Source organism: Strix uralensis, chromosome 9 (genome assembly GCF_047716275.1).
Source record: "Strix uralensis isolate ZFMK-TIS-50842 chromosome 9, bStrUra1, whole genome shotgun sequence".
NCBI classification, from domain to species: domain Eukaryota; kingdom Metazoa; phylum Chordata; class Aves; order Strigiformes; family Strigidae; genus Strix; species Strix uralensis.
Genome location: NC_133980.1, coordinates 18,939,099 through 18,952,218, shown reverse-complemented (window position 1 = coordinate 18,952,218; position 13,120 = coordinate 18,939,099). Strand labels below are relative to the sequence as shown.

General features: G+C 39.3%; 1 protein-coding gene across 1 annotated transcript; it reads left to right on the top strand.

The window, feature by feature from the left end:
* Positions 1-951: 951 nt before the first annotated feature.
* On the top strand, positions 952-3,111 carry CCL20 (C-C motif chemokine ligand 20). Its single transcript, XM_074878239.1, has 4 exons — positions 952-1,077; positions 1,337-1,451; positions 2,224-2,301; positions 2,598-3,111. The coding sequence occupies exons 1-4, from the start codon at positions 996-998 to the stop codon at positions 2,623-2,625; spliced, it is 303 nt and encodes a 100-aa protein (XP_074734340.1). The 5' UTR covers positions 952-995; the 3' UTR covers positions 2,626-3,111.
* The last annotated feature ends 10,009 nt before the right edge of the window (positions 3,112-13,120 follow it).

Below are 13,120 nucleotides of genomic sequence, written 5' to 3'. Positions count from 1 at the left end.
GTAGCAGCTCAAACAGTGTACTTGCAGAGATGACAAGAGCTTCTCTCTGGGGGTTTCTCTCGAGCTATGCAAAGCAGTTTTAAGACTGTGTGTGTTTTAGTTGAATGTTCAGGAGTCGCAATACTCAGGTACAGTTTGGCATGGGAAAGTAAAAAGCTATAGCTATTGCTTATGAAGCAGCATTGATGCATTCTGGACAGTACAGATTCAGTAGAAAATATAGATCCCATTTCAAGTTGCTTTTAAGCTAATTCTGATTCAGATGAAATAGTTCAGCTGTGTAACAAACTGACAGAAAGTTATTATAGTGAATATATGGTAAAAGAAACTCTAAAGAAACCTATTTCCATGAATACTCAATGTTGCTCACATGTCACTACTGATACTACAATCTCAAGCTCAGAAAGCAGTAATCTGGAAAGCCTGATGTTACTGTGTTGGCCAACCAGTAAGTACTAATGTAGTGATTTGGTATCATTGTAGATAGCTACCCAGCTCCTGTGAGCATGCCATACTAAAATGAATGTCTGGGTTAGGCCCACCTCTCTCTCCCCCAAGTTGGGCTTATTAAACTAGAGCACAGCAGTTTCTGTAGGTAACCGAGAGTTACCTACATTTGACTTTCTTCATTTCACAACCCACACTCCTACCCCTAAAAACACACATGCTTCACCCACAGAACCATTACCTCACAGCCTTTTATTTCCTTTTCTTTTTGGCTGAATCTTCTAACCTACTTTAAAAAAAAAAAAATTAAAAATTCCCCAGCACGCTGTTATCTCCAGTTATAGCACCAGGAAGGTGTGCTGAGGCCAAATCGGGCACGATGGAATTTGCCGTGGGAAAACCCGCTGATGACAGTGGAACCCGCCCGCGTGTGAATTCCCGCGGCTCCTGCCACCCCTTTATAAGCAGGTGGAGGTGCGGCAAGGCTGGCAGGACAAGCAGGCAGCAGCCGAGCACTCACTGGAGCACAGCCGCTGTGTGGAGTGGAAATGGCTGGCTTTAGCAGCAAGAGCTTGGTCCTGGTTTCCCTGCTGGGGCTCCTGGAGCTGCTCCTGTGTGGCACCTCGGAAGGTGAGTGAGCTCGGGTGTTGGGCCCCAGGCAGCGGTTCTGGGTGCTGCTCTGCAGTGTGCCAGCCACGCCGGGTATGCATGCTCACAGCTGGCAGCAGGACCAGGGCGGGGTGGAAGGGAAGCGAGGAATGCTGCCTAATCCTCCTCTTCTGGTGATGGGGAGCTGGATAGTCAGGGGGCTGAACAGCGAGTATCCTAGGCAGCATGGCAGCATGGGCCAAATGGGTTTTATTTACTTTGTTGTTTTCCTTCATTCCAGCACAAAGCAACCAGGATTGCTGCCTGTCTTACACCAAAGTGCGTCTGCCTCGATGGTCCCTGAAGGGTTATACTGAACAGCTCTCCAGTGAAGTCTGTGATATCCATGCGATCATGTAAGTTACTTTTCAGAAGATCCTCTGTTTTTTCTGACATGTATTAACCTTAGGATGTCAGTTTGGGCACAAACAATGATTTGAACATTATAAGCATGATTATTCTTGCTTTTTCAGAATGTTAAATGAACTGAATAAATTGTATATAATACCTGTAAACAAAATACACAACCTCTAGCTGATAGGGACTACTAACACATAGGACAGCTGTACAATGTAAATAATAAATCTGACTGTTTAGGAATCAGCTGTGCAAACAAAGATATGCTTCGTCTCCAGCTGAGAGCCGCTCTAGCCAACACGGCATGTTGCCTTGCCAAAACCTGCTGACACATAAGTGACAAGAGTTTTCTTAATTCACAGAGATCAGGATTTTTTTTCCACAAGGTTTTAGCCCTCCTAAATGTTGATCTGTCACCTTAGCTTGACAGCAACTATTCTCCTTTGTCTCACAAATTATTTCTGACATCCAGCAACGTTCTTTGTCTCAATCGTTCTAATAAATTGAACACAACTTTATGGTGCAAAAAATGATTCCTGAGACTGAAGCAGCTATTACATTTAAATTCCATTAGGCGTTTATTTTTGTTCAAATAGTATTGGAGGGGTTGTGGAGCATCCCATATCTAACTGGCATTTACAAAACCAGTTGTTATTGTTTACTATACAGAGTAACTATGATGCATGTTTTTGACCAAATGAATCTTCACAGTATTTACTAGCAGGGATTTCTAATGATTTACTGATCTCTTTATCATTATTTCTTTTCCAGTTTCCACACCCACAGTGGACTGAATGCCTGTGTAAATCCTAAGGAAGGCTGGGTGAAGAAGCATCTTCTTTTCCTGAGGTAGGAATCTAAAAATCTAAATACTACTAGGCTTATGAAAACAAAGCATGTATGAAAGCCCGTTTCTTACATCTCCTGAATGTCACTTCTGATGACAATGCTGAACACATTTGTCTTTCCATTTCCTGTCAGACATGGCTACTCCTTTTTGAGTCATCTCAGGGACAGTCATGTCACATGTCCCTTTTTCTACCTGAGCTATTCTCTCAGGAGGTGCTATACGCTGGAGAGAGAAACCTGTAATTGACCTGTGGCTGAGGGCATTATTGATGTGTATTCTCTTATTGTTTTAACAGCCATAAGCTCAAGAAGATGTCCATGTGATATGGTTTCCAGCAGGGAACTAAACACAGACGTGGCTGAAGAACCACTAGGTTTAACCTCTCGGTTGAGATCGTTGTCGTGTACACTGTTGTGTGCTTACTCACCACCACCTCTGGCTTCTTTGGAACCGTTGAACTTCTTGAGTTGATTCATATTGCATCGTTGTTTTGCTTGAATTAAGCATTTTGTTAAAGTTCCTGTTTTTACTAATATGACATGAGTACTATTTAGTAAGGACTACCTTAAGCTGTTGTACAGAGTATGAATTTTATTAAGTTTATTGCAAGTTATTTTTGTTTTGTTCAGCATGTGTAAAGCGGGTTATTTATTCTGTTTATTCTGTTACTTCCTTGGCACTGTCTTGTACCAAAATGTTTCCTTTTAACTGTAGTTAGCATTATAATACTTCTTGAACTATTGTTAAACAAAGTCTGCTTGTGGAAAAAATGGAAATTGGAGTTTAAAAAATAAATGTTAAAATCTGCACTCTCTGTGTGATATGTTTATTTTCTTAATTGAAACAGGTGTCTTCCTCTTGAAATTAATTCCTTTGCTTATAAGCCTCCAGCTGAAACAATTACAAAGTGTATTCACACCTGCTAAAGACACTTTCCACCTTGCTCACTTTGTTTGCCCTATGGGTAGCTATGACCTCCATAGGATAGAATTCCTTCTTCTCCCCCGGACAACTGCTATATATGAAGCTTTTGCTTAACATGAAGACCTGTTCTTAGCTCAACTTCATCTTATTCAGACTTGAAAGAATTTCTCTTACTAGTTTCTCTACTTATTCAGGAGAAACCTTACACGTATTGTTACAGGGCAAGCTTCTAGCTCGTCCACTGAGGATTATGATTATGGTGACACAGTCTGCTCTCAACTTAAAGGGCTAGCTTAGAGGAGAAATTTGCAGTGTTTTCCTCTCCTTTATGCATTTCCTGTAGTATCTTATGACTTCCAGCATAATGAAGTTTTTCTGATGCAGAATCTCTTGATGGAGGTCTGCAGACAGTACTGCAGTACAAATGATGCCTGATAAAAGTAATGGGGCTTCATGGAGTAGGTAGAACATGGGTGCAGGTTGAACAGGGAAGGCTGCTCAGCTTTTTAGGTACATGGTCCAAATGGACTGCAGGGATGTGACCAAGTAGGCTGTGTAGGTGTAGTCCTCTCATTGTCAGCACCTGAGTCTTGTAGATAAATCTACACCTTGACTTTTGGTACCTTTTAGTCATAGAGATAGAAGCATTAATTTAAATTTAACTTAAATGTAAAGAATCTTTGGTGTCCCTGAGAAAGGAGCTGAGAGGTGTTGGGTTTTTAAAATGGTATTCATGACTGTAAGGCTGTTATTTTCTGGTTTCAAAACTTGCTAGAACTTAATCTGCAAATCTGGGAACTGGCAGTTCTCTGTGGGTGAAGCTCTGAAGAAGCAAGATTAATTTGCTTTCTTTTCCAGCAGGTGGATTCCATGTCCCTGATATTAAGGATATCATGTAAGAATTGGGAGGAATGATTACCCAACATGTTTCCTGTGGATTCCCCTAACTTCTAGGCAAAACTGCAGAACTCCGTCTCATACCTGCTAGCACTAGTGCGGGTGCCTGTTTGGGCTCAAAGAGCTCTCAAGCTAAATCAGGTACCAACAAAATGGTACGGACACAATGGATGGATTTGTGTTTAAAGCGTCAGAAGGTAAGGTTACTCAAGCCTACCTTGGGAATAGGTAGGCATTGGCGAAGATGTCAGGAACCAGAGCTGTATATGAACTTGGTGCAGAAAAGCCTGTTGTCCAAGCTAGCAAATTTAAAGCAGGGGAGCAAAATAAGAAAGTGAAGACCAATGTGTGAAATTCTGTGGGTGGCTCTTTGTACTCCCAGGTCAGGCCTGTTAAAAGTTTTGTATTGCTTCTGTAACTTGTCTTTCTTCTTGTCAGCCATGGCTCCATCACCACAAACCCCCACATCCACAGAGCTATGACTCGTGGGGGTTTTTTTAGTTCCTTTTATTCTAGTTGAGTATTTTTTTATAACCAACCTCACTGGAGGAAAAAAAAAAATTGAAAATTGGTTTCTATGCTCAATAATATAGATTAATAAGGTTGTTATGTTACTGGTAGGAAATACCATGTAAAAATAGCATTCCTGAGGATACAAATAGGTATTAAAAGTGAGTCCTGTATGTCCAAAGTCATCAGATCAGAGGCACATTTTTGTAAGTAACCTTAAGTGGCCAGTTAAAAGTTCTGACAGCTCTGAAATTCATGACCATTTCTAGGAAAACCTGAATCCTGATTACTGTGATGGGGCTGTTCTGCATTTGTGTTTAATATTTTTTTCCTCCCACTCCAGCACAAAGCAATAAAATAACTTATGGACAGTGATTTTTGTAAGGAATAGCAAACCTTCTGCTGATTTAATTTTGCTGTTAAAATAGAAAACCTGCCACAGTTCATCTGCTGGGCAAGTGCTAACAAGTTACTTCTTGTATTACTGTTCAGTTGATGGTAGCTCCTAGCTATCAGTTGAAGACTGCTTTTTGTTCCTCATCTCTTGTTTTTTCCACCTTCCACACAGAACTGGATTGTAAAGCATGCGCAAATCCAAGAGACAAATGGGTAAGGGCCCTTCTTAGCCTGTGGTATGCATGCTTTCAAGTATATCTGAACACCAAGCATTCCTGGGTGTCCTTAGTGACAATGACACTTTTGGCTCTTTCATAGGGGTGTTGATAATTGGTCAGTTATTTTCAATTACCAATACCAACAAGCCCACATGTAACTCAACTTCACTCCTGATGAACTGGAATGCATCATCAGCTGTAATTTTGTTGAGAAATGAATCAGGGAATTTGTGAACCAAGAAATGCTTTAGGCTTATGACACTGTCACTTGATTTTAATGGCATATATCCAGCTGGAAAAAAATCAAAACCATACAGATGATCAATTGTAACAAGCCTTCTGTATGCTGAGCTCAGCTGTGTTATGTCCTGGCAGTCTTATTCCAAATATCAGGCTACAGGCAGCATCCTTTACTAAAATATGAATCATAAAAGAAGTTTTAAGTCTTCAGACTAAAACCAGTGCATTGTGTATGCTAAGTTTACTAAGCTACTATTATATGACTGTACGTGAATGGAAAACTATGATCTGTGTTCCTATGATCTTGTGGTTGCTCTATTCTGGGCGGTGTCAGCCTTAACTGTCCAGTGTTGCAGTCCTAACTGTTAAAAGTTTTAAGATTGCTGTGTTTGTTGCTTCTGCATTATCAGTTGCAGATAACTTTCAGTCAAAGCTCACCAAGAATTGCTGGTGTTAGAACATTGAAATATGATATACAATAGATATGGTGCTGTGGCTGCTATTAATATATTAAGCATAGTGTATTGCTCAGGTAGTTACTATGTAAATAAAACCAGGCACTTGTTTAATAGTCTTTTAGCTTCCTTGAATTTATAGCATTATTCAAAGGTTATGCAATCCTAAATACATATTTAATGTAAAAGCATCAGATGAAATTTGGAATAACGTATGCTTAAGAAGCGAATGTTTCACAGGAGAAGTAGAGACTAAAATACTATTGTTAATCGTTATTATTAAATTTACAATAGCATTTCTATACTTTTGCTTATGTGACTTCAGTTATACCCCCAAAATAAAGTAACAATTTTATTTGTAAGCATCTGCATCTACATTTCCATGTTCCTGAAATTTTGCTACTCCCTAACTTGAAATTGAAAACTCTATTATTTGTACACTCTCTTTGTATTGAGGAGACAATCGATAGTCTGGGTTGAGATCCCCTGAAAAAACAGATATGCTCTATATAGTGTCCATGTATGGTACTGTACTGGAAACACTTACAGTGTCTGTCCTATACTACAGGGATTGTATCTACCATCGTGGCCACACAGCCGCACATACAAAAGCAAGGAAAAGAGGGATTGCACATGGCAGATTTTCCTAGACTAACAGTGCCAGCAGAGGGATATTAAAATCCAAGGAGAAAGAGCTATGTGACTCTCAGAAGAGGTGACTGATGTAAGCGGGAGTTGACTTTGTAAGGGTATTTATTCTGTGGATATAAAGTCTATCTCAGGTTCTGTTAAATTTGGTTCCTTCCCAATTTTTAATATTCTTGTTACTGGAGAGGTGTCTAAGGAACATCTGAGATGCAATCACTAAAGTTCATTAAATATATAATTAATTCCTACATGTATTAATTTGCAGACCTAACCTCTTGGTTAAATCTGTTTGTACGACCTTTGGATCCAATGCATTCCAGAGTACCAGGTTTTCACAATACGCCACATCCTGGAGTATCTTGACTTATCTAAGCTTCACAGTGACTCTTTTTTCTAGCCCTCAAAATTATGGAGAAAGCCTTGAAAAACAAAAGGTGAAGAAAAACATCTCAACAGCTTTTCACACCTAAGCTAGTTATAAAAAGTTTTGATATCTGACTCATGTTTTTGAGTAGCAGCTGTAGTACAGAAATTTAAAGGGAAGATTATTGCCATGTTTCCTGCAGTGAACACTACTTTCAGTTATCAGGAATTATGATCTTGAGCCACTTTTTCAGTAAAAAAAATTTCTGTTCTAGCTGAGACTGAAGATGTGTATGTTCTTTCCATTTGGTTTATAGGGTTTTATTCTCCTTCACGACTTTACTGCTGGAGATGGATGTAATGGCCCACAAGCTTCAGAGAAGATTTAGCTTGCTCAAGGGCTAACATTAACTGTTTTCTGTGCCACAGCGAATGAGAAGAGACACATAGATAGTTGTAATAAGATTCAGATATGCTTTTTTATTAGTTGGGGGTTTCTCTGCCTGTGAAGAATACCTCACTTGGTAAGACATGCTCATGGTAAGAAAGAGGGAGAGAGAGACAAAGCAGCTTCTGGAAATGGGAACAGCACTTGGGGTCCCTGATGAGAAAGCCTGAATGATAGAAGCCATTTAATAGCTACAGGATAAAGCAACCTCAGAAACAAGAAACACTGAGATAGTGCATTTGGGGTACCATGATTAGTGAAGGCATGCACCAAAATGTACAAAACAGAGCACAAAGTCAAACTTTAGGTATATTTGTGATGCAAACTGTAACTGTATTCTCTTCTGGCCATGTGCCCATAAGCCAAAGCAGAACATCTATATGTAGGCAAAAATTGTATGTGTAGGATGATAAAATTTAATCAAAATATAGACTGTTCTTGAAGGAACATGGCTTGCAAGGGGATCAACTCTGTACCAAGAATTCATGTAACAAATACTGAGGTGACAGTAGACAGCATCATTAGGTACCAAGGGCAGAGAAACATTACAAATCTTTAAGAAGCTACAGACTCATACCTGGTGGGGAGCGGATAGCAAGGTGGTATGCACTGACCGGTCAAGCCATCTAATTAGAGTTGTGTCAGTGGAGATGGGTTCAAGTAAGTGGTTCGATTTGCAGTGAAATTGTCACCTACAGTGTGAAGATTAAACTAGTAGTTTAATATCCTTGCAGCATCATTGGTCAGGCACAAAGCTAGTGAGAACGTTATAAACTTACAAAGTAGGCAAATGGGATTTCGAGAATGATAGATTTAATGTGGCAGATAAATCAGAGCTGTAGAGTGGTCAATGTGGTGACTTCAACTGTTCACTCAAATGTGGCAGTATGTCATGAATGAATAAGCTTTGTTATATAGCTGTACTTAAGGAATACAAATCAGAATATTCATGTAAAAGTTTGTCATGCATATCTGAAAAATAATAATATTTTAGCTATATGCCTTACTACAGTGATTTATTTTTTCAAATGTACATTTACTAGAGTTGGTTGAAATACGATTATGTATTCCAGCGGGCATCTGAATGTTTCATATTGTTACAACTAGGAATAAATGGTCAAAATGTCTTTCAGAGATGAAGCAAATCTCAAAGATATCTGAGATACTGCAAATGTCACTCACTCTATAGCATCCTTCAAATTGGTATGAGAGTGGGCAAAAATGTTTTATGAATTTGAAAGTGGGTAGGGCTGTATTAATGCTAATTACAATGAATGGATGATATACATAAATATTGTTTTGCACATCCATGTGAAGTACATCAAAATGATGGCAAAGAAACTTAGAGAACAAGAAACACAGAGACAATGCAATAGGACTACCACACTTAGTGAAGGCACATAGATATGTAGAAAACATGATGGTTTATGTGAAATGCTTGATGAATTCTGGCATTATAAAAATGAAGTATAAAAGCCCAAATGAGTGATTTTGATTTTTAAATTAAAAACAATCGTGAGATGAACACACTTTCACATTAATGAAGCTGTGTTTTCTAAAACAAAGTGGCTTTCACTACTTATCTTTTTCAATTCTACTGCAGAATTACTAGAAATCCTGTTATTTGTCAGGAGCTTTTTGCTTCCTCCTGACTCAAATTGTGTTAGATATATGTAGAAGTGCTCCTCTATTTTCCTTACAAGGTGCATGCAGATAACTCATTGGCTTTCATCTTGCAGCTCAGACAATCTGACTGCAGAATACTTGTGTAATTACCTGATACCGTCAGCTTTGTCATCTTGACTGGATGATACAGAGCTCTCCTTAAACAAAAGGTCTTCAGTCCCTTACAGTCTGGACCACTGAAAGAAAGCTTAAAGGCATTTCTGGGTTCTCAGAGAGGGTAAGATAAATATATTTTATTGGGTTTTTTTGCATTGAGGGTTTTTGGTTCTACAACACACTGTCAGTTCTTTCTCCCAGAATAGCTCTTACCTAGCAAACAGCAAACTCCCAGAAGAACATGTTCCTTATACAAGTAATATAGTTTTAACATTTTTCATGGCCGTGGTGTCATGATTAGCACTGGAAATAACAGAGCAGAAGTGAGAAAGGAACTCTAACAACGCACAGAGAAGTGTCTGTGTATAGCAGTGTCTGTTCAGGCAAGAGGAAGCAGGTTGTCTACGCCAGAATAAAACAACCTTGAAAAAAATTATGTAAACCCATTTAATTCACCAAGCAGAAACAAGGAAATATCAGAGCACAATCCTGCATCTGACAGACCTAACAATTAAGAGAAAGGACAGCACATGAGAAAAGACAGCATGCAAAAACTCCCCTTAGGAAAAAATTCACTGCACCCATTACTAACATAACAGAAATAGGAAGTGGCTTTCTACATCTTTCCCTTAACTCAGACTACTCCTGGGCTGGCCTTTCTGATTTAGTTCAGCATACCACAGACTGACCTACTTCAGAACAAGTGGGTCATGATACAACTTTAAATCAGGAAGCCTAAAACCCACTCTTCTCTGCAAGCGAGAGTGTGTTTGAGTCAGAAACACTTTCTTCTTGTTATCCTTCTTAGGTTGGTACTTCGGCTTAAGAAAAGAGAGATTTTCAGAACCTGTGTTGGCAGAAAGAACCCAGTGTTCTCAAAAGGAAGCTCTTCATTGTAACTGTATTCATTTTGCTTCATGCTATCCAACACAGTTGTCTCCGGCACTCTAGATAAGTGTATATTGCAGCCTTTCAAAGGCTTTTCAATATTGGCTGATAGTGAGGTTTATAGTATCTTAACTTTCTGCCACTCCTGCAAACTGCTGACATAAGCAAAAATGCATGTGGAGCAACTGATGTATAAGTTATCTTTCCAGGCGGATAACATCAAAACTTTTGATCTCTGTACATAAAAGCCGATTATCTAATCTAGAGATAAAAATTGCTGCAGATCCTGGACGAATGTCTCAGCATTTAATTTTTCTTTCCAGTGTACATATTTTTGAACTTTCTACAGTGTGTATGCAGATTCTCTGAAGCTGGCCTTTCATGGCTTAGAGGCTGTGTGCACTCTTTAGATGCTATAAAATATTAGGGCAACAATTTTGCCCCAGCGATCTAAAAATTTTCCTTCTGAAAGTATGCATTAGTTGCCCATTTCCCTGAACTTGAAAAAGAGTTGCATTTCTGCTTAACAGTCAAGGTTTAGCTGTATGGACTTCAGCTCAGTCTCCTGTATCATCAGAGTCCCTGCTTGACTAGTCCTCAAGTAATTAGCTGTGTTTAAGTCCTTCCCTTCACTCCCCCGCTACAGTTTTTACCTTTGCTGCCTGAAGTCTCCTTAGGTAATCCTACCTGTGCTACCAGCCTGGTTCTGTTTTGTCAGAAAGACATACTGTTAGTTACTATATATTTATTTAGCAGACAAGCCTGTCCTGGGTGGCACGGTGGGAAAAAATTCATCTCAGCATCGTGTTAGCTCTTTGTCTCCCACTCAGGCGGTCAGTAATTTTTTCTAGTTACTATATAGGAATAAAGCAAACAAGGCCATTCTGCCAGTGCCTCTTTGGGACAGTCTGGATAGCAGGCACAGAGCTAAGAGGGATTGACTTCTGTTGTGACTCCACGGCTCCTGAATCTTCTGCTTACAGAAGCAAGGAAAGGCAGTGAGAGCCAAGGCCTGATTTGATTTACCATCTTCCAGTATCATTATTGCCTCTTAATCCCAGGTGATGACAAGCTGTGAGGCGTGCATGTTCACATATAAATCTTTACAGCAAGAAATTGAGGAGAGAACTTGCTGAACCACTGCGTTGTGATGTCATGGAGCTCTGCAACCTTTCCACCTCCCTCTCCCCTGTTTAGACTGGGGCTGCATTTGCTCTGTGTCTCATGAAAAGCAAACAAAAAAAACCTTGTTGGCATATGATATGCCATACCTTAAATAAATTATTGCTCAAGAATATTGCAGTAATTGATTCAATGATGCAAATACAACCCTGAAGTACAGAATTGAAGAGATGCTTACTACATAACTTACAGTTGAACTACAGATACTCCACATTTATGCTGTAGAGAAGTATCAAGCCTTTAAATCTGACTAAATAAATTAAATGTAGCACTTCTAGTTGGTGTTAAGTAATACTGAAGGCACCAGAAAGGCTGCATGAGTGTGTGTTTATGAAGAACAGTGTTAACATAGGAAGCAGTGTCCATGCCATGTTCGTTGTTCACATCACTTAAATTAAAAGAACGGAAAAATATTTATATTCTGAAATGCTAACCTGGGTGGATGCATATTATGCTAAACAAATACAAAAAGCTATTAAGAAACGGGAGACCACCAAGGCTAGGGCTTGTTCAAAATTTATTTTAGAATAGGGTTGGTCCAAGTAAGTCAATTCAGTTGGAAAGCTGCTCAGATTATTTGTTTTCAATAAAAAATTTTCTTATCTGACTCAAGACTTTCCCCATACAAATAAGAAAAAAGACTTAAACAAACAAATGGGAATGAAAAACCCAGAAACCACTTTGTCCTCCAGTCATGTCTCAAAGTAAATCTGGAATTGGCCATTGTATTTTACTTCCTGGCTTTCAAAAACCAAAGAACTGTCTTCAAAGTGAAGCTGTAGGGAGCCATATGGGTGGGTTTGGAAAAGTCACGTATTGTTAAACACTGACTGGGACCGTCTTCTGTTGACCCATTGTCAACAATGTGGACTATGAGGAGATTTGTGAAATAAAAATGTGTTCACTGCTTCCCCCTATTGATGCTCTACAGTCATTTCTGCATAAAGCTTGACTCAATTTTTTTAGGTTAATTAATAAATTATCTTTTAATTCAATGTTGGTTATCTCTTTTCAAATATATTTTTTCTTCTATCTTTGATGAAACAGTATTTTCATACGCATGTATCTGTCCTGAGTTTCTCTTTAAAAAAATTAAGCTGATTAGGGTTTTTTTATTATTCTTTGCCTGCTTTCCTTAGCAATTAAGTGACTATTTGCTTTTCAAATAGTTTTCATACCTTTGTTATGCCATTACTTGTGGCTCTTTAGCACTCTGAATTTTGTAATTTTTTAGTGCACTGTAGCCTTTGAAGATCTGGTACTTTCTATGGCATAAATCAGAAGCTTTTGCAGCTCTGTATGAATTACATAGTGCAAGCAGTTCTAGCTGGTGGCATTCAGGGTAGTCAAGATGAGCCGACTGTGAAAACTGCAGAAAAGCCTTGCAATACTAAGTCAAAGGACAATAAAAGGTAGATAAAATTCAGTGGGGATAATTAAAAATATATGCACCTGGGAGAAAGCAAACCTGTTTGTTTAAATAGTGATGGACTTCTAGCTGGCTATTACTACTCTGGTAACATCTTGCAGTTATAATGGATAGTTCTGCTAAGTAAAGTAACGGTAAAAATCCATGAACATTATGAATTAATAGAAAAGAATTGAGAATAGGAAATAAAATAGTGCCATACTGCCATATAAGCTCACGGCAACCTGCTCCCTCACTGGAGGCCTTGGGCTGTACAGTTGGGGCAGGATGAGGACATGGCTACACAGCCGAGGCGTAGGCCTCAGGTACACAGCCATGTCCTCATCCCGGCCCGGCTGCGCCGCCGCACCAGCCATGGGGTGCCAAAACCCGGGCAGAGGGGCTTCAAGAGGCCCCGCCATGTCTGACCTCGGCCCGCTGTTTAGCCCCGAGGGGAGC